At 42.4% G+C, this 21,231-nt stretch overlaps 1 protein-coding gene across 3 annotated transcripts in view; it reads right to left on the reverse strand.

The window, feature by feature from the left end:
- Positions 1–19,722, reverse strand: part of PRKCQ (protein kinase C theta) — a 44,802-nt gene extending 25,080 nt beyond the window's left edge. Inside the window, exons 1-4 of one of the 3 annotated variants that reach the window (XM_032441329.2) lie at positions 19,501–19,722; positions 3,557–3,802; positions 3,309–3,463; positions 2,041–2,166 (exon numbers count right to left, since the gene is read on the reverse strand). In XM_032441329.2, the coding sequence (XP_032297220.2) occupies positions 2,041–2,158 (118 nt within the window). In that variant the 5' untranslated portion in view covers positions 2,159–2,166; positions 3,309–3,463; positions 3,557–3,802; positions 19,501–19,722. Of the gene's footprint in view, positions 1–2,040; positions 2,456–3,308; positions 3,803–19,500 lie in introns of all 3 variants that reach the window. The other 2 variants (XM_015865623.3, XR_014946987.1) reach the window with 2 other exon arrangements.
- Positions 19,723–21,231: the final 1,509 nt, after the last annotated feature.

The raw sequence follows: 21,231 nt of genomic DNA on the forward strand, positions 1-21,231 counted from the left end.
CAAGGTGTGATTCACCAAATCCATTCTAGCTGTATGCCTTAAGAAGAGATGAATCCCATCACCAAAATCCATGTTTGCTCCTCTGGGCCACAATGCGAGTGTAGCTAACTTGTTCAAGAACTGATATCCTTGCAGAAGGATGGAAGTAGGAGAGACATATCCCACCATTGCCTCACTTTGGCTTAGCCACCTTAAGATGAGGTTAGACATCAACATGATTGGAGGAGGCCCTGGGCAATCTGATCTAGTACTTGATCTAGCAGCTGGCAACCATGCCTGTGACAGGGGGTTGGAACCTGATGATCCTTTAGTCTCCTTCCAACCCAAGCCATACTATGATTTTATGATTTAGACACCCTCTACCAGCAGCAAACTAAGAGCAATACCTCCTAGGGGTGATTCTGAGACGAATTAATCCTGGGAAGTTCCTGTGATGAGTGATGAGTGGTGGCACTGAGTGAACTGGTTTAGTGGGTATCCTGGTCAGCGGTTGGTCTAGATGATCTTAGTGGTCTTTTCCAACCTTAACAGTTCTATTAGGACTAGCAGTCAAATCCTCTGTCTGTTCCAGAGTGCTCTGAGCAGCTGCCAGAAAATTGCAATTACACCTCAACTAACAGAAATCTTTTAATAGGATGATGTCATTGTTCCTCTATTTCGTCCTCATGAATGAATGAAAGTTCTTCTAAATACATTCTACTTCATTTCTCATCGGTAGGGTATTATTCTTATTTTTATTACTACTACTATTACTAAATGTTCTCCACAGCACAGAAATTATATCCATTAGTTTGTATATTTTTTTCATTAGATGCCAGAAAACACCTTCAGCTCTAAGACAAATTAATATAGGTCTGTTCTGCCCAAACTGACTTTATTCACTTTTGAACTGGCTGAGGCTTCAGTTTGAGTTACAACTCCTCCAGAGGTCTCATTTAAGCAAACAGCCAAACTGAGCACAGAGCTGAAATAGATCATATTTTCAGTAACAAGTGAGATTTTAGCAATATCTTATCTTGCATCATTTTCTTTCCTTCTGAATTTATCAGACATCACATCTTCCAGAACCATTGAAAGTGTAATTTCAACAAAGCCAATGTTCAGTGTTCTAAATGCTGAATTTTAAAAACATGGAAATACTGAATCATTTAAAAAGTCTAAAATTTATTTTTATAAACTACTTCCACACACCCTGGAGGTTTGAGATACAGCGCTTTTCATATAATAAGGAGGGATTTCTGAGTTGATTTAACTTATAAAAGGATCACAGAAGTCAAGTTAGGAATTTATCAAAGATTTAAGGTAAATAACAGCCAGCATAAGAAATTCCCTTACACTGAAGGTCTTGATCTCTGTGGCTGTGAAGAACTTTTCATCCTCTCACTAAGGCTATGTGTAATACTAAGACAAGCATAAGACATGTAAGAAGTCTTTTCCCAAAGAGGACACACCAGCACTGCTCAGTTATGAAAAGTGTGTAACAATCTGTATATTCAGACAGAAAAAAATAGCTTAGGATGAGGTTTCAGCTTCAAACGTTTCCCAGCGTACAGCAATTACACAGAGGCATTAACTCCCTCTGCAAAGCCCGGGGATGTTTGAGAGCTTTTATTTAATGGTGGGAGTTGTTGGATCTGTCAGTTCCTCAGCAAATGTGATAAACAAAGACAGCTCTTCCAGGATATTTCTAGGACACCCAGATTTTATCTGTCTGAAGTCCCAACTGACAAAACAACAACAGCTGCTTGTATAAAAGTGAAACTGAGTACAGCGCAGCTCATCAGCTGTGTCACATGCTGGGACTCACAACTCAGTTGATAAAAATCTCACACTGAAGACAGAGACGTTAAGCACCATCTTAAAATCAGATTTTCTTGCACATGGTGTTGAATCCACCCTGGCCCCATGTTTAGCCACAAAAAGCTCTTTATAAAACCTTATAAAGATCTACCACGTGCTTCCCACACACACAGCAGTGGCACAGTAAGCAACATGTTTTCTACAAAAGCTCACATTCACATTTAACACCTCCCCACTCACCTGACTCCACGGCTTCTTTAACCATCACAGCGCAGTAAGGGTTAATCACCTCCCCTTGGGATGGCAGGTAAGGGCCACTGTCATAGTTGGATAAACCAATACGCAGAAAGGGAGACATGACAAGTCCTGCGTCAAACAAAAGACAAGGCAATATTTGGGAAGAGTCTAAATATTCCCTTGGTTTTAAACCAGCCTCTTATCTTCACCAGCCAGGAGAAGACCAGCCGTTAGTTATCCATCCAGCTGAAGCTCTTTGACTTCCTCCAGTGTCCCACAAGACGACGGACTGACTGAGTGCTGCTGAATGTGTGCAGTGTAATGTAACGTAGCTGTCAGCTTAAGCACAGAGCTGAAGTCATCGCAAGCCAGGAAAGACCCATGATAGAAGCTCTGAGGACTTGAGACTCGACATCAGCTGTCAGAAATGAGAACAATACACAGAAGCCAAATCAGGGCTTTCTAGGCTGGGACAACCTTTGCTGTAATTTATGTTGAGTCATGTGTTCCCGAAGCTGTAAGCTATGTGAACAGAAAGGGTTTTGAGAATATAAGGCTGTTGGACGCCTGGAAGTTGAACATGAAACCGTGAAATAACTGCATACTATTTATATACAGCATGGAAATAATCTTAGGCTTCCAACAGACTGGGTGCTGACCCATATCCACCAGTGAGGCTATAAAGAGACAATTCAGCCTGTATGAACCATACTGTATAGAGGGTGGAGCAAAATAATAATAATAATAAAAATAAAAAGGGGATCTCAGGATTTAGGCAGCTGAAAACAGAAACATAAAAAAAGCAAGATGCCAGGAAACATAAAGCCTTTGGGTTGGTCTTCCCTGCAGGCTCTTTGACAGCTTCAAATGAGAAGATTTAGGGAATCCAGCAATTACTAACTGCTGTAGATGGTGCTCATCTTTGTGCCATCTGGACCCAAGGACTGGCATTTACCACCCAACTTTTGTACAAACTTCTAAGCACACTATTCTTGGCTCCCCTTCCAGACAATGGAGCACAAGAGACACTCTGAACTTCACTGTAGTTGTCTGTGCTTTGGACCATCGAAGTTAAATGAACTACCAGCAGCTGTTATCTGCCGAGTATTTTTTTCAACTACAACAGTAAAAAATATGAACAATGTGTGGGGTGGGATACAACCCAAGCCTCTTCTTCCTCTTACATATGAATTGCTCCATCCCAAGGATAACTTCTCTAGTTTCACATATCAGACGACCAACATTCATTGCTGCGAATGCCTTTTTCTTACCTGTAAAGGGATTTTTCCTGATATACAAATTCAGTCTTTGGCTAGACAGGGTTCTCTGGTCATCACAGTTGTTGACAACATGGAAAGGATTTTCTTAGATGTAAGAATGAGGGTAAGAGTTCTTCTAGCTTGGCTGACTTTAAATCTTCTACTCTCTGTTCAGGGAAACAGGAGACAGGACCATCAAAGAGAGAGGAAAACTTGAGAAAACAAGATGTAGTCTTGTTCTTGAGTGCCTTCTCTCTTACCCAGCAGTGTGGAGTGATGAGTTTCCATCAGTGCCAGTGCAAAAGTCCAGGGCAACAGTAAAATCAGAACCTCCTAGCCATAGATGTCCCTGTTCATTGAAGGCGTGTTGAACTGTATGACCTGAAAGCTCCCTTCGAACTCAGACGATTCTATGATTCTGTGAACTCTGTGTTAGTGCATGGCCAAGTCACAGCGGGTTTTTGTTTCACTTGCCTCTTGGATATGATGAGATCTTCTCCTTCTTCCTGTTTTATGAAATGAAGACAAACAGCTACAGTTAGTACTGAGGCTGAACCACCAACTAACCTGTCCTGAATAATCACAAGTGTTGAGCACTCTGACTGCCACTCTTTCCAAGACTTTTGCAAACAGGTGCCTGTGCAGCAAACTGCAGTTATTCTTTGATAGCAATTTGAGAAGAGGAGGCTTTGTCGCCAATTCCCTCATTTTTTTAACTTACATAAAGACAATCCATGCACTGACAACATATGAAGACTCTCCTTCCCATGCGATCTCTCTGAAGAGTATTGCAGACACATGTTATCCAGGTGCCTTGTGAACCTTCTCTGGAAGCCACTTATATTTAGATATTCAAGTACAGGTAGCTATATGAGGAGAGACATTTGTGACACTGCACAGTAGAGCAACGAATGGACTATGAGTCGTCCCTGGCATAAAGGCTGAAATTTCACAGGATCACAGAATTGTAAGGGCTGGAAGGGATCGCTGAGTCCAATCCCCCTGCAAAACAGGCCCCTACAGCAGGCTGCACAGGTAGGTGTACAGGCAGGTCTTGAATATCTCCAGAGAAGGAGAATCCACAGCCTCCCTGGACAGCCTGTTCCAGTGCTCCGTCACCCTCACCGTGAAGAAGTTCCTTCGCATATCGGTGTGGAACTTCCCATGCTCCACTTTATGGCCATTTTCCCTTGCCATGACCCACAGTTTACTGAAAAGAGACTGGCCATGTCCCTTAGTCTCCCTCACTTAAGATACTTATGAACATCAATAAGATCCTCCCTCAGTCTTCATTTCTCAAGGCTGAACAGACCCAGTTTGCTCAGCCTTTCCTCATAGGGGAGATGCTCCAGGCCCTTTATCATCTTTGTGTCCCTCTGCTGGACTCTCTTCAGGAGATCCCTGCCTTTTTTTACTGGGGAGCCCAGAACTGGATGCAATACTCAAGGTGAGGACTGAACAGGGCAGAGTAGAGGGGGAGGATCACCTCCCTTGACCTGCTGGCCACACTCCTTAATGCACTCCAGGATCCCCTTGACCTTCTTGGCCACCAGGGAACACTGCTCACTCATGGCCAACCTGACATCCACCAGGACCTCCAGGTCTTTCTATGCAGAGCTCCTCTCCAGCAGGTTCTGTCCCAACCTGTACTGATACTAATGGTTATTTCTTCCCAAGAGCAAGACTCTACAATTACACATTTCTGCCTGGATTGACGGAAGCACAGAAATCTGATCAAAGGAAAAAAAAAATCTCTGTAACAGGAATATTATTATTATACAGTTAAAATTGTGAAGACACCTTGTCCTACTAATATCATTGCTACAAAAACTGAAGTTTAGATATGCTACATAGTACATGTTCATATCTGTGGATCTGATCCATAAATCACATTTAAAACCAAGAAACGCTAAGCTGGAAACCCAGCTTCCCATGTCTATATTTCATTTTGGCTTTGTATCTCTTGAGCAGGTTTCTTGAAGAGATTCTGGTTTCTCCTCCAACCTTAGAGATACTCAAAAGTTGTTTGGACATGGTTCTGGTCTACAGTGTCCAGGAGGCCCTGCCTGAGCACTGGAGTTGGACAAGATGACCTTCAGAACTCTTTTCCAGTCTCAAACAATCTGCAATGCTGTGAAACCATAGGTGGGACAGATCTCAATCCTAGATCTCCATGGCAATGGTGTCTCCATGTGAACAGTTTTTTGGGCTCCAGACAAAGGAACAGAGAGAAACCTGTGACAGAAACCGGCACCCTGTGGTGAACTGGTCTCATTTTAGATCGCTCTGTTGTGTATGCTGAATCTCCTTCTCTGAGAGCAAAGGGGCTGACTGAGTACAATCAGTTCACATGTAACGCTTCCATTGCAGAGATGTATTTTTGATCATGTTTCCCAAGCCATGATAACTTTCAGAAATTCCACTGCACTATATCAGATCTGCAAGACGTGTGCTAGGATTTCACACAAACTAGGCTACCACACGAGATGTTCGGTAGCCACCATGAAACAGGCAAGCATTTCCTCCCAGCTGCAAAGCATGTAGGTTTGGCTCACTCAGTGCTAGCTCTAGGAAACCAACAGCTGCTCGTATAAGCCTTGCAAAAGCTGGCTAAAACCTGCCTAAACCCCAAATTTAGTGTCGTACCAACCTTGTGTGAGCGCTCTGCTTTGGAGTTAATTTCTTCACTCTGTCTAATAAATCAGACTGATAATCAGCTTCCTGCTTCTCTCTCATTGTCTTTCCTGAAACCACCTTGGCTTTGGCCCAAACATCTGTTTTACAGGTCATCTCTCCAGCATTTGCTACTACAGAACTGCTACTTGGCTCAAATCCACAGCCATAAACAATTAAGGAATGACACACTCAACTCCAGAAACAGCTCACTGTAATAGCAGCAGTTTAATTTAACGCTAGAAGCAGCTGCAATAGGTATAGAGAGTATCTGCTTAACTTCTCAGTGGAAAGGATACTATTGTAAGGCATCTGAAAATTGAGGATGAAATGCATCTACTAGTAAAGGGCCATCTGCAACCTCTCCTCCAATAAAAAAACAAGTGCAGTTTGCCTCTAGAAGAACTGATGCTTCTGTGTTTCACTGAATGAAAACTGATGCACACATGATGCAGAAATAGATGGCAATTTACTGAATGAGGACCAACGGGAAGGGAAAGGGAGTGTATGGATGTGGATGGTGGAGACCTGAATGTCAGCATAACTCAACACACCTCAGTCTTCTTGCAGCTGTCAGGAAGCATCCTCATGAGTACATGGCAACAAAGATGGCTATGGGTCTCTGCTTCTGTCCCCTGCCTCCAGATATCCCACAGCTCATGTAAGCAGCTAGGAATAGGCATATAGAAATGTAGAATCGTTAAGGTTGGAAAAGACCGCTAAGAGTATCTAATCCAACCATCAACCCATGCCCACCATGCTCACCAACCATGTCCCTCAGTGCCACATCTGCCCTTCTCTTGAACACCTCCAGGGATGGTGACTCCATCACCTCCATAGGCAGCCTGTGCCAATGCACCATCACTCTTCCTGAGAAGAAAACTATGTCCTTGATGTGACTTTTGTTTTGGGTGCCTGTACCACCTTCTGTTTCAGTGGAGATAGCAGCAGCCTGTTTGCGAAGGAAAGCATTCAGAAACCCTCTGGGTGGCATTCATAGCTTCTCACACATTTCTTGTACAATGGTGTGGGTCAGGGGAAGAGGATGAAAGTGTTGGGAAGTTGCGTAGCTGTTGGATTTCCCCTCTCTTCAGAGTCAGTGACCCCCATTTGCAGCCAGGCTCACAAAGGTAGTGGAGGGAGAGGGTAAGGGAAGGCAGAGCTATCAGTCTCTAATGGAGCTGATGCAGTAGCAGACTCCTGGCAACAAACAAGCCTCCCAAAACTTCATGGAACTACCTGACTTCAGCATAGGGGTGGTACTCTCCAGAATAGCCCTTCCCCATGGTTTGCAGACGCAGCAAAACCAGGTTAAGCATTTGCCATATAGAAATGAGGCTTCTAGATTTTTCTGGGGCCCATGGCAGGCATGGGAACAGGGGATTTCCCTTTAAATGTCCGTGGGCCATCTTGTGATGCTGTATTTAGAGCAAGCTGAGTGTATCAGTGACAAGTCTCCTATATATAGCATTCAGAAATGGCTGTTTGGACACTGCTGAGCTCATGTGGTTTCCTCCTGTTGCATTTGTTGTGCACAAGTCAAGACAGGAGCCTCAGGTCTATTTTCAGACTTTAGAAGTGATTTAGCTAAGGTGGAGTTAATGTGGGTGCACAGATTTGTAGCTGTTTAAAGGTTGGTTTTCATCCCTCTGTGGAAATCACACAAAACAGGAGGATGCTAATAAAGCCAATGGTCATCCTCAGATTCTAGGATGGGATCTACAACACCTGAAGCAGATGCTTATCTAGATGGACCTTAAAAACAGGAAGTTTGTGCTTCGTTAGTTGCCACTTAACAACTGTTGTAAATGCACCTAAATGTAGGCTGTGTACAGCTTTCCAACCCATCTCGGAGTGCAGATTCTCAAACTTCCTCTAGCACTGTGTCAGCTATATCTGTGCAGGGACCAGGTTTCTCTAAAAGCAGCCCTTCTCTTTTTCTGTACTTGACAAATGAGTTTGTAGCTGGATCCATTAGGAATGCCATAGTGGGAAGTCACACAGCAACTGCATGTTGATAGGGATAAATAGGCTGGGAAAGTTGGGCTTCTCTGTTACATCCACATGAATACATGCAGACAATTGCAGTGCTCATCACTCCAGATCCCATCTTACCCATTAAAGAGATATAAGTACTTGTAGGACATCATAAAATGGTAGAATGTCTTGGGTTGGAAAGGACCTGAAAGATAATCTAGTTCCAACTCTCCTGCCATGGGCAAGGTTGCCAGTCACTAAATCAGGCACTAGACATACTTCATGCTATCCTGGAGAAGACATCTAAAATAAGTTAGGCTGACTCCATCCTGGTATCATTATATTCCCACTAGCACATCTACCCCAATGAAGCTCAGAATCAGAGAAGTCCTACTGCTGATGTTTGGATGTCTGCTGAAAAGAACCCAGACCTCAGGGCTTAATCTAGGAGCAGGTGTATTCATGCCTAGCTGCTATGATAGCTTGAGAGAGCAATGAAATATAGCTGGGTGGGGACTCCACACTTCCTGCTTGGCTTTCACTGCTCTGAAAGCAACACTAAAACTGGAAAGAGCATTGAGAGGGACACTCCTTGATCACATTTTCATTATTTTTTCTAATTTATTTATTGTATAAAAAGATCTGAGATTCCTCCATCAAAAGGACAATCTCTTTCAGAAACACCTTTTGTTCTCCAGGAGACAACGTGAATTTCTCTCTCTGGAGAGTGAAGATTTTAAAAACTAAAGCCCTTGATATTTCTGTAAACAGGAAAGAGAAATAGAGCAGACTTGCCAGAAAGAAAAAGCCAGATCTCTATTGGGAATATCCTCCTGTCTTCGGAGTTAGGTCATAACCCACTAACTCCAGTGTTAGGGAACGTTTATCATATATGCTCTTGTAACAAAGCAGACTTGTCCCCTCACCTGTCCCACAGGAAAGAGACACAACTCTTCATTTTACTTTTTGGTACATATTTTCCTTTTTTGTGAATTATTTTTTCATTTGGGTGGAGATTATTAAAAGCAAATTGTTGGCATTGCTTTATTTTTATCCTAGAGAGCTTCTGATTAATTTAATTCCCAGCATCACTCAATTTCTGCAATATTTGAGTCACACAGACTCCAAAGAAACACCTGAAAAATAATTATCCCCATTGTATTTATTTGCAGTTCTAAATTCTATGTTCTCTTTCAGGCTTTAACTGTCTTCAAGGACTTATAGGCCAAACTAGAAACAACAGTGCCTAGTTTCTCAAACAGTGCACACCAAATACTTGCCAAGAGCTATTTAGTGTAACGAAGGAATTGAAGATATCTTGAGCTGAGATGTAGGTACAATATCTCCTCATCTTTGCTCTTTCATTTCATTGCTGTTTGCCCAGCAGTTCGTGTAAGATTCTGAGACACCAGTTAACAGATCTCTTGCTGTTTGCTTTTCTTTTTTTTTTTTTTCCTTCATGTTTTTAAATGACACAATTAGAGTTTGCCTCAAATGCTTCACCATCTTGCTCCAGTGTGGCCACTAATGCTCTGAGCTGAACTTCCTGCCAGCCTGCACCTCTTTGTCACTTTCTTTCCATTAAGATAAAAATAAACCTTTAAAAGGTTTAGAGGAAGGGGAAGGGCTATAATGGGACATACCAATATTGTTCCTTCTGCAGTCATGGTTTCATGCCTAGGCTTAACACTGTTGACTATCAGCAGTTGACATATTTAATATTTTTATTTAATCTGGAAACATTATAAATGCATTTGGACCTGGACTCATGGAAATACTGGGCTGGAAAAGAGCATTTTTCTTCTCTCTCTGCCCCTTGGCAGACTATGTCTACATCACCCTCCATGTATCTCTCTGGCCCTCTGATGGAATGAAACTACCTCTGTGCTTGGTATTACCACATATTCCAAATGAGACACAGAGGAATTTCAGACTGCAAATGGAATCTATGTCTAACAACCACACCTTACAAGGGTGTGACACAAAGGATTTTTAGGAGGTTTATTTAGGAAATTCAGGCATAGTAACAACTTGAGCATTACTCCCTTGAGCACACAGCACAGCTCACACTTTACAATTAGACCAGAATGGGTATTTCAAACCATTCAGCCTTCTCCACATCCTTGCATTTTCAAGTTTACCCTGCTAAATACCTCAAAAGCAGAAATGCCTCCTACATGGAAGCTCTCCAGCTTCTGCCTTCCTTCTCTGTTCCATAAATCTCTGCCACAAAGGTTTCACTGAAATCACTCCTACTGAGACCTTTGTTTCCACCCATCTCAGGACTCTTCTCTATAGATATCACATTTATGCCCTCTTTTGTCAAGACAACTACAAGACCAACCCCTGCGCCTTTCCCATTTTAAATGACTTGGGACTCCAGATATCTTTTTATAGAAGCTTTGACACAGTATTCATAGAATAGCCTGGGTTGGAAAGGACCTTAAAGATCATCTAGTTTCAACCCCCCTGCTGTGGGCAGGGCTGCCAACCATTAGATCAGGCTGCCCAGAGCCACATCCCCTCATCCTCAGTCATAACAGAGCCCAATTTAAACTGTTTCTATATTACAAGATAGTTCTGAATCCAGTTAGGCTGCAAGCTCTCTTTCCACGTATAGTTTCATGCCCTTTCCTCATCATCTGAACCTCATGGGTGTTCCTGAGAGACCTTCTATCTCTTTCCATATCTTTCCACCCTATTCATCTCTGATCCAACAGTTTCTTTCTGTATAACTTTCTTTAGTTATTTCCTTGACTGGGGGGAATGCAGTGTTCTGACTGGAGGTATGCAGTGGGTGGAAGAATGCAATACAAAGGTCAGCCAAAATTCATTTTAGCATTAAGTGTGGAGAATCGGAGGGTTTGTTTTTTCCTTCTTTCTTTCTTTCTTCCTTTCTTTTTCCATAAATCATGTCCTGGCTGCTAAAGCAAAATTTCATGGATTCAGCTTCGTGCTATGTGAAGAGAGAAACCATCTCCCTTCTCTTTCAGACTCTCAATGTTTTCCCTGTTAGTTAGCACAAATTAGCACTGGACTGTAGTGTTTTGTGAGCTCAGAAGGTAGTGCAGTAACTCACATACAGCCAACAAATATTCAGTCTTACACTAGATAACTTACACTAGACATCTTGTGGCTCATCATCTCTAAGAACCATGAAGTGTTCACGCCTCAGCAGAGGTTTCCTAAACAAGTTAAGCCAAGCAGAGTGCAAAGAAGATGCCTATTCCTCCTGCACATAGAATCATAGAATCTTTAAGGTTGAAAAAGACTGCTAAGAACATCCAGTCCAACCATCAAGCCATCAACATCTCACCTGACAGAAAAACTTCCAGTTATGCACTTGGATATCCAAGGGAAGAATCAGAGGTAGTCCTGGTACATCCTCAAAATTCAGAAGAGTTTAGCTCAAAAGTGATGTCACCTCTGTATGATAAATTAGCCATTGCAGTAATTGCAAACATACAACAGAGATCCCTTGCACTATGATCAGCAAAGATCCAGAAAAATCATGGAAGTGTTTTGCTGCAGAGATGACAGAAGATGTGGTAAAGGCAGTAATCAGGTATCACCCTTTCCTCCCCACAGTCCAAAAGGTAAAATAAACCCTTTTTCTGAGGTGAAAGCATAGCTTTTGTTTAATATATGGCTGCAGAACTAGACCTTTCAGAGAGGTTGTGCAGGCAGAAACTGATCAATATTACTGATTTTTTTTCAAAGAAATACAGATATTTCCTAAAAGGAATAATCTATTTGGCTCACATCAGTAACATGGTCCCAGTCTCAGGGTGGATATTAGGAAAAATTTTTTCTCTGAAAGAATGATCAGGTAAAGGAACAGGCTGCCCAGGGAGGTGGTGGAGTCTATCCCTGGAGGTATTCTAGAAACATAGAGATGTGGTACTTCGGAATGTGCTTTAGTGTGCAGTGTTGGTGGTAGGTGGACAGATTGGATGATATTAATGGCATTTTCCAACCTTAATAATTTTATGCTTCTGTGATTCCCCAGGTAGAAGTTTATGGTCACATAGGCTACATATATGTGGGTCCATCCACTGATCCTGACACACTAGAGCTACCCTTCCCTCTACTCTTTGCCCTTAACAAATAATCAGAAGTGGGGATCCATTTTAGGGCCAGTTCTACCTGATGTTTTCGTAAATGATTTCGATGTAAGACTTGAAGGTATACTAACTAACTTTGTGGATAACACTGAATTAGGGGGAGCTGTTGACTCCCTTGAGGGTAGAAAGGCCTTGCAGAGAGAAAATGACAAATCAAATTGGCTGGATTCTGCTCCTGAGATGGTTCTGCAAAGAGAAATGTGTAAATGGAGGAGGACATGATGATGATAAGTCTATAGCTTCATCTAATTGCAATAAGCTGAAAAAACCAAACACCAACCCCCCCAGAAATCACTGATGTCTTTATTTAACTTCCTATGGGTTTTATGGGTTACAGTTGCCTGGAGAAACACCTTCCACTTGTATAAAGGGAAGGAGGAGACTGAGAAGCTGAAAGTGGAAGCCAGAGGGTGAATGTTCTTCACTATTTCACCAGCATTATAAATCAAAACATAAAAAAAAAAAAACAAACCAACAAAAAACCTAGTTTTACAGCTCTGTTGCAGAAAGCGATGGTGGGAAGGGGAAATCTAGCTAAATTCAGCTCTTAACATGTGCACGGCAATTCAAGACAACTAACAGTGACTCTCACATTGGCATTTTTCTCTGTGGTTTCCATGGCTAAGCAGGGTACAACCTTGCCTAAATCCCATTCACAAGCCAGAACAAATCCCTCTAAGCCTCAGCTGCTCTTTCTTTTCTCAGCACACCAAGCTCAAAATGCCAGCTCTTTTCTCTCAGATGGGTTCTTCCCCCACTGCAGTTCTGGTGTGTACTACAAGCTCACCAGCACATAGAAGCTCCACAGCAAATTCAAATTACTACATCAAAGGCCTCCTCAAAATGAAAGGCTTCTATCCAAGTGAAAAATTACCCAAACATGAGTTTACTTCTGAAGCAAAATAGAAGTTATATATGTATTATTAGTACACTTGAGCCAGAGCAAAACTGCAATGTCTGCCAACTTCATGAAGTTACTCCAGCCTTACACATGTGTTTGCAACTAGTCCTGCTGCCACTAACATTGAAAAAACAGAATTAAAAAGACAGAATTTAAGGCACATATTGGAGCAGTTTATTTAGGTTAATAGCTAAATTTCACCGTCAGAAAGACACATGAATCTGCTGTCTGGTTGCTCCTGAGGACAGAATTTGGGCTGAAGTGTTCAGTTGCTGCATAAACTGATATCACAGGCAATGCATATATCTACCAAACCAAAGAAAAACATTATTACAAGTCCAATGCTATGGGTACGTTTCTTAAAGAGATTCTTCTCCCACAGAACACCAGAATAACTCCACAAAACAACTACGTAACAAAAGTTCTACAGACAGTTTGCTTTGAGAATATGTTGCTATTGATTCATGCATTCCTGAAACAAATGCCTTAAGTACATTTTCTCAGATCATGTGTGTTTATAATAGAGAAGCATTCCTTACGCTTAGTGGGAAGAGCTATGTTTATTATTTTATTCCAAAAAAACATCTGGTACAGTGACATAAAGGGGACTTCCTGCTAGCACTTCCTGCCCTGGGTGGGTATCTTCTCTGGAATGAATTATCTAGATGTGATGGCAGAATAGTGCTTGTGTTTGACTTAGAGCTACAGTTTTGGTTATGTCTGCTATAGTCCCTTCCATCCCCTACAGTTATGTGATTCCTTCTTATCCAACCTTAATGATTCTATGTTTCTTTCACACGCCTCATGCAAGGAGAGAAATAGAGGATTCCATGCAAAGCCCTATCTCTATAGATAGATCTGTGTCTGCACGTTCATAGAATCATAGAATGGCTTGGGTCAGAAAGGACCTCAAGAATCATCAAGTTCCAATGCCCCTGCCACAGGCAGGTTTGCCAACAGCTTGATCAAATACTAGATTAGATTGCCCAGGGCCCCCTCCAACTTAGCCTTAAACACCTCCAGGGATGGAGCATCCACAGCCTCTCTGGGCAATCTGTTCCAACACCTGACCACTCAGATAAAAAAAAATCCCCCTGACAATATGGAGGATTCAGTAAGGAATTGAATCATGTTCTATGCCCCATTTTCCTTTCATTCATCTTCCAGGGGAGTAAATGACTACATCTGTGATGATTTCCTTATTCATAGGGAAATACTTTCTCTGATTTCATGTGTTCAAGATGTATCTCCTCAGGATAGAACTTGTGCTAGATACTGTCACTACAGCACAGCAGTATCACGTTGAACCATTTGGAAGAATATGACATCCAGAAATATTCAGTGGGGAAAAAGACAGCATGTGGTACTCAAACAATTCAGAAAGATATTCAAACTGGCCGGTGTGCTGGACAGGAAACCTATTGTGTATCCTGTTCAGAGAGGAGCTACCCTGAGGCAGTCAAATGGGAACAAAATGTTAGGAACTGACTATAAATCTGAAGTCCCACCTGTCATTGCAGTCAGCTATCTAGCCAATATACAGACACAGTTCTGTAAGACTTTCTTCTAAACTTATCTATCTACAGAACTTATTCTCAAATTACTAGCAGGGAGGTATATACTTCTTCTAAAGCACAGGTAAAGGCCAAATAAAAAGAGCTGTAATAAACAGTGGCTGCAAACTTGTTATTGATGGTGAGAAGCTTAAGTTCACTTCTTTCCTTGGCCTAAGGTGAATGAAAGCCACGTAATATAATTTCAGATACTGATGCCTCATTCCACACTTTTCATGTTGAAGTGATCTTGAATAAGTGTGCATCAGTGAGTCAAATGCAGAATGAATTTGTGGTTCAATGTTATGAGGAGTCACTTTTGGTGTTGGAAAAATCTGATTTTTCTCCCTATTTTGGAGTGTTTCTAGATTTTATTCAGTATTTCCTTGCTGTCATTGTTAAGAAAGTTTAACAAAAACATTAACATACACCGTCTGGCCCAGAAGATCAGTGAGGATCTAGTAACCAGTGAGATCCATTTCTTCTCACTTTCCCAGCTGAGGTCCCACCCTTGCCACACAAGAGCAAATGCATCAGTTTTGTTATCCTTTTCTGGACACATTCTCTCCTGAGAGTGAGGGCTTATCTTCTTTCTGCTCTGGCAAAGATACAACAAGGTTGGCCACTGTAGATCATTAAGGTCTTAATGAGTACAAGCTGGACAGTCTGAGCATATGAAGTGAAGCTAATACTGTTGAAACCAGCAGTGCATGGACACACATGTACCTCTGGTCCCAAGAGCACATCCACCCCTAAAGAACTGAAACTGCAAGACTGAAGCTTCCAATCTAGACCCCAGACTGCTAATATCTTACTTGGGAGCCTGTCACTATGCCATGAAGAACCCTGGTCTATCCATAAATACAAAGTTGGAAGACTTCCCTTTTCAATACATCAACTTCTTTCACTGTTTCTACTTCCAAAACTGTAACATTTTTGTTATCTCTGCTATAACTCTTTTCTAAACACATTGTAAACTTACTAGGATAACTTTTCTTATTCATCTATTGACTATCTCAACTTCATCTCCCAATCAGGTTGGTAGTAAGTATGGAGAGAGCCCTTCTCCTGTCATGTCTCTTGATAGTTATGATCTGCTAAATACAAAAATCTTGTCATTACCACACTTGAATGCCTTTAATACATAGTGTAGGATGCTCCAATCATCTCTATAGGCACCTCTTGTCGATGTCGTATCAAATTCTTTCCTTTAATGGTTTGTGGTCTCACAACCCTGGATGAAAAACATCTGAATTTTTCACCACTGTAACTGCCTTATTTACTATAGGAGATGATTTCAGTATAGCAATAATTTCATAAAATATATATTTCCTACAGAAAAAAAAAAAAATCTGACTGATTTACCAATTGGATTTTCTTTGTCTTTTCAGGTTTTTAGGGCTTTTAGTTATTTCCTATGCATATGCTCTGACTACATTGTTGTATCTTTTGAAGATAAGCAGGGCATTTGTGCTTCATAATGATAAGGAAATGGAAATACGTTTCTTATTAATTAAAGCCATGCAGACTAATAGATACGGCGGTTGAGAAGCATCCCCAAACAGGTCAAATGTAATATGAAAATGACCATTCACAAAAAGAAACTGGGAAAACATTACATGGAGTTTATCATCTGCAAATCTCAGAGCTCTTTACAGCTCAGATGAATATAAATAAATTCATTTTGGAGATAAGTGAACCCTACATCTGCAGCATACAGCACCTCACTTATGGGGTGAGAGAGACAAGGCACAGCCATGTGAATTCATCTAGCCCCGAATACATCCTTTACCTCCATATGCTTCTTCCATTCAGCATTTCTTCCCCATAAGACTAAGACAGAGGAAAGCAGTTTTACATATAGCTGGAAATCATAAAATTATCTCAAAATGGGATGACACAATTCTACCCCACGAGGCTGTTCCAAAAGCAGTGTTGTTGTTGCAAAGTACTGCAAAAACCAGAGAAATTATCCACTGCAAAGACAGCTGTGCTTAATTTGAAAAGCATTTTGGGTTCATTCCCCACACATCATCAATGTTAATTAATTGCTTCTCCTGTTGGATGTAATCTGGTAGCTGATAACAAATTAAAAACCTCCAACAGGCCTGATAAATCCAATGAGCAAAATGAACACAAACAAGCAGTAATACAGAAATCACTATGCAATTGCCAATGTCTTCCTTCCAGTCATGCGTACTACCAGGAGTCCCTCTGGTCTGGATTCAAGCACAGGCTTGAAGTGTAGAGAATATCATGGCATAATAGATACAAACCCAAGACTACCTTCGGTTGTGCATTGAGTACATGGTTCATTTCTATCTGAGAACTCGAGTTCTACATGAATAGCTCTGCAAAGGAACTGTTAATCCGCTTTAAGCTGTATGTACTTGTGATCAGAGAACTGAGGTCTTGACTGGTATTACAGACACAGGTTTTGGATATTCATAGAACAGTCATAAAATCAAAGAATCATAGATCGGCTTGGGTTGGAAGGGACCTCAAAGGCCATCAAGTTTGAACCCTCTGCCTTATGCAGGACCTCCAACCACTAAATCAGGCACTAGATCACGTTGCCCAGGGCTCCATTCAACCTGGCCTTGAACACCTTTAGGAAGACAGCATCAAGTGATGTTTCACACCCCTGTATGGACTTTCTTTTCATTTCAGTAATCACTTTTTGAAGTCTTAGGCAAAGAGCAACACTCTGCTTATGCAAATCTTGGTCAGTAAAATGGGAAGCAAAATGAGAATTTTCAGCTAAGTTTTTAAACTTATATCCATGGAACATATATGCAAGAAGCTGAGAGCAGCTCTGAGAGATCACCTATTCTGACAGAATCCTGGTAGGCAGTTAATATTTCATCTCCTTTCCAGACTGCTGCAGAGCTGGCTAATCTTTGTAATTAAACCCAGACAATCAGAGAAGAAACCAAAAAGTTGCCATGAAAAGTTATATTCACCACATCCCCCTGTTTGCAACAAAATAGACAGACTAACCTGAAAAAGATCCAAAGGAGGAAAAATAAGAACTCGACATGCTGGGAAACTAAGCGGTTGAAGCTCTCCTTCCTTCCACCCCTCCTTGCTCGTCTCTCCTCCTAAGCTTTTCTTTTGAGGCCCTGTACATCTGATGTGCTGCTGAGGTGCACAGTGCATCCGTGAGAAGCTCAGAGAGCCAACTGAGTGACTTTCTTTGAAAGGAAGCACGGTTGTGGCAGAAAGAAAAAAAAAAAGAGTTATCTTTGCCCTGGCTGTGTAACAGTCAAAGCGGGTACAGAAACAGCCTGAGCAAAAGGAGAGTGCTGAGATACAGTATGGAGGTTCAAGAGGGAGATCTAAATCTTTGGTAGGGCTTTGGAAAAAAAATCCCAAAGGGCATGTAGAGCAGGGGAGAAAGTCTTAAGAGCTTTCCATTGCTTGTGTCTGTGCAACTGGGGCATCATCTTAAAGTGGTCAGACTTTCAGTTCAGAAACATGACTTGCTTCATTCATCATGTGCCCTAGGGGTTGGCCAGAAAGTCATGAGAGGAAACCAATGAGTGCAGCATGGCTTAAGGAGCTCAGAGAAAGTGAGGACTGGTGGATGCCAAAGTCTCATGATTAGCCTAGACACCAAAAAAGTAACAGGAGTGACAACCCAAAGCCTAGACTGAGATCCAGATTTAAGTGATGTTGTGTGTTCAGCAATAGGCTGCCTTAGGAGGCCCTCAGACACCTTCAGCTGAATGCAGCTTTGTCCCACTGCAAACAGGAGGAACAGGTAACTCCTTGGTACAGGTATATCCTGTTTGGTCCTTCCATTGGGCCCCTAGTATGCATTTCCTGGAAACCCCAAAATGCTGCATGGGATCAGCTGGGATGTGGAGTCCTTTTCTAGAAAAGAAAGGAAAAAGAAGAAAGGAGAGGAGAGAAGGGGAGAGAAGGGGAGGGTAGGAAAGAAGAGAGGAGATGGGAGGGGAGGGGAGCCTCAGGATCTCAAGGATTTGTCTGATTAAAAATATGAAAGTCAGAACATAGCCCTATTCACTGCACATAGTTCTGCTTCTTCCTTCTCCAACACTTCTTTTTTTCTTTTTAATAGCAAGTTCAGTGAAACTGTATCTCTTCCTGCCCTGGCAACCTTACTAAATAACCTGCTATTAGCATGACTCAATTAAGAGTCTTTCAGCTGCTGGAGTCATTTTCTTTGCCACTATTACTTCATTGGAGAAGATTTTAAAAAGGGCCCATAAAAAGCTTTCTGTTCCTGAAAGTATCACATTACTGGAGGCTGGGGAAAAGTATAGCTGGAAAGTTGGCTGCAACACATTTACAAGGTTTCATTAAAAAGGATCTGATTACACCCAAGAGTTTAACTCCATTATCATTCAGCATCCATGCAGGGAACAAAACCAAAGCCGAGCAACCAGGCTGAGCTTTTGAGCCCCCTCCTTCAGGAGGAAATGAAGCTCACAGCACTGTGCAGCAGAGGAGGGATGGAGAAGGCTCATTTGTCTTTACTGCTCCAGTCTTCTTTCAAAGTTAACTCAGTGCTGGTCTGTTGAATATTACAGATTTGATCCAAAATGATTTACCCAGATAATGAGATATATTAATGGCTGTAAAACTGAACTATCTCTCCATCTTACTACGTGCTGCTGTAGCCATGAAACACCTAAATACATCAAGGAACCTAGCAGGAGAAAGTATTTCCCCCCCTATCTTCCCCCAAATTGTTTGCATGATGTTGAATAGCACTCTGGTTACAATCAGTTTTCGTTGTTTTTCTTTTTTCCCCCCTCTTCTTTGTATCAAACGATGTCACCAGGGAGAAAACAACACTTTTTTTAAAGGCAGGAAAATGTGATTCTGAAACCACAAACACTTGCAAAAGACGGCTTTAAAACCCTGCGACACAATGAGAACTGAGAGCTGAAACAGAGCTCCGAGCAGCAAGCATCCCTTACACCGCATCCTCACCCAGCCCCGCATACCTGCCGTCCTCGCAGTCAATGTCGGCTCCGTACAGATCGGATCGGCACAGCTCGGAGCAGCTCGGTTCAGCCCGGCTCGGTTCAGTTCGGCTTGGCACTGTTTAAACGCAGTTCACCTCCGTTGTGCCGCAGCCGCCCCCGCCCCGCTGCCGGAACTGCCCTGGCTGCTTCTTCCTCCTCCCCCTCGGAGCCACCCGCTTCCCCACCCCTTTGCCTCCTCCTGGGCTGCTCACCGATGGGTTCCATCCCCGGGTGAGTGTTTTGCCTAGCCCTGCAAGTGATCCTCTTTCATAAACTACATTGGCAGCAACCACAGCCCAGAAAGGCAACCGTATCCTGGGTTGCATCAAAAGAAATGAGGCCAACAAGGTGAAGGAGGTGATGCTGCTCCTCTGCTCCTCTACTCACCTGGAGTACTGCATCCAGATGTGGAGCCCTCTACACAGAGGAGACATGGACCAGGTGGCATGCCACCAAAATGAGCTGAAGGATGGAACACCTCTCCTATGAGGGCAGGCTGAGAGAGTTGGGGCTGTGCAGCCTGGAGAAGGGTCAGGGGAGACCTGAGAGTGGCCTTTCAGTATCTGAAGGGAGGCTACAAGAACGAAAGGGGCAGACTTTAACAGAGTCTGTTGTGATGGGACAAAGGGAAATAGTTTCAAACTAAAAGAGGGAAGATTAATACTGGATATTTAGTGGGCGGTGATGCACTGCAACAGGTTGCCTAAGAGGTTGTGGATGCCCCATCCCCTGGCAAGGGGAGCTGAAACTAGAAGATCTCTGAGGTCCTTTTCCACCCAGGCTATTCTATGATTCTGTGACATGATATAAGGAAAAAGTTTTTAAGATAAGGGTGGTGGGGCATTGGCACAGGTTGGTCAGAGAGGTGGTGGATGTCCCACAACTGGAGACATCCAAGGTCAGGCTGGATGTGGCTCTGAGCAACCTGATCTAGCTGTAGATGACCCTGTACACTGCAGTGGAGTTGGACTAGATGACCTGTAAGGGTCCCTATCAACTCAAATGATTCAGTGGTTCTTCATTTATCCCATTGTTATGTTCTTGGCCATGGGTGTTTGAGATGTGTCTCTTCCAGACTCAACACTGAACCAGTTATTTAGATGAAATGAGGATGAAATGTGCTTGTTGAAGACCAAAAGTACTCATTTAGTACATCTCTTTTGGAACTTGAGGATATGAGTTTTGCCCAGTATGTTCCTTAAGTTATCAGAGCTATAAGTGTTCACTTTGGAAGGCTGAGATGGTTCTGCTAATTCTGTGGTGGAAAAGGAAGATATTACCCAGGTTCCTACTTGAGATGACCCAACGGTTGGTTTCATGAGAGTCATTATTTCAGGAGATTCTATGGACATTTAGACTCACAGTTTGGGCCACCCATCTCTAAAGTAAGGACAGAAAAAGACTTTAGCTTCCAGCAAGACATTTGGCTGTGCAACAAGATCTTAAAGGCAGGTAAATTTCTTGATAGGACATCTATCCTCTGGTTCAAGAAAAACTCAGCATGCTCTTTGTATGGGCTTGCATTGTCTCATCTTGTTCATCCTGACCCTGACAGTCTACCCCAGAGATGTCCTTCAATGCCAGAAAGTATTTCCTTCACGCAGAATCACAGAATGATCTGGGTTGGAAGGGACCTCAAGGATCATGAAACTTCAACCCTCCTGCCATAGGCAGGACCACCAGCCTCTACATTTAATACCAGACCAGGCT

This window comes from Coturnix japonica, chromosome 1, assembly GCF_054131305.1.
Source record: "Coturnix japonica strain WE chromosome 1, WE-NBRP24, whole genome shotgun sequence".
NCBI classification, from domain to species: domain Eukaryota; kingdom Metazoa; phylum Chordata; class Aves; order Galliformes; family Phasianidae; genus Coturnix; species Coturnix japonica.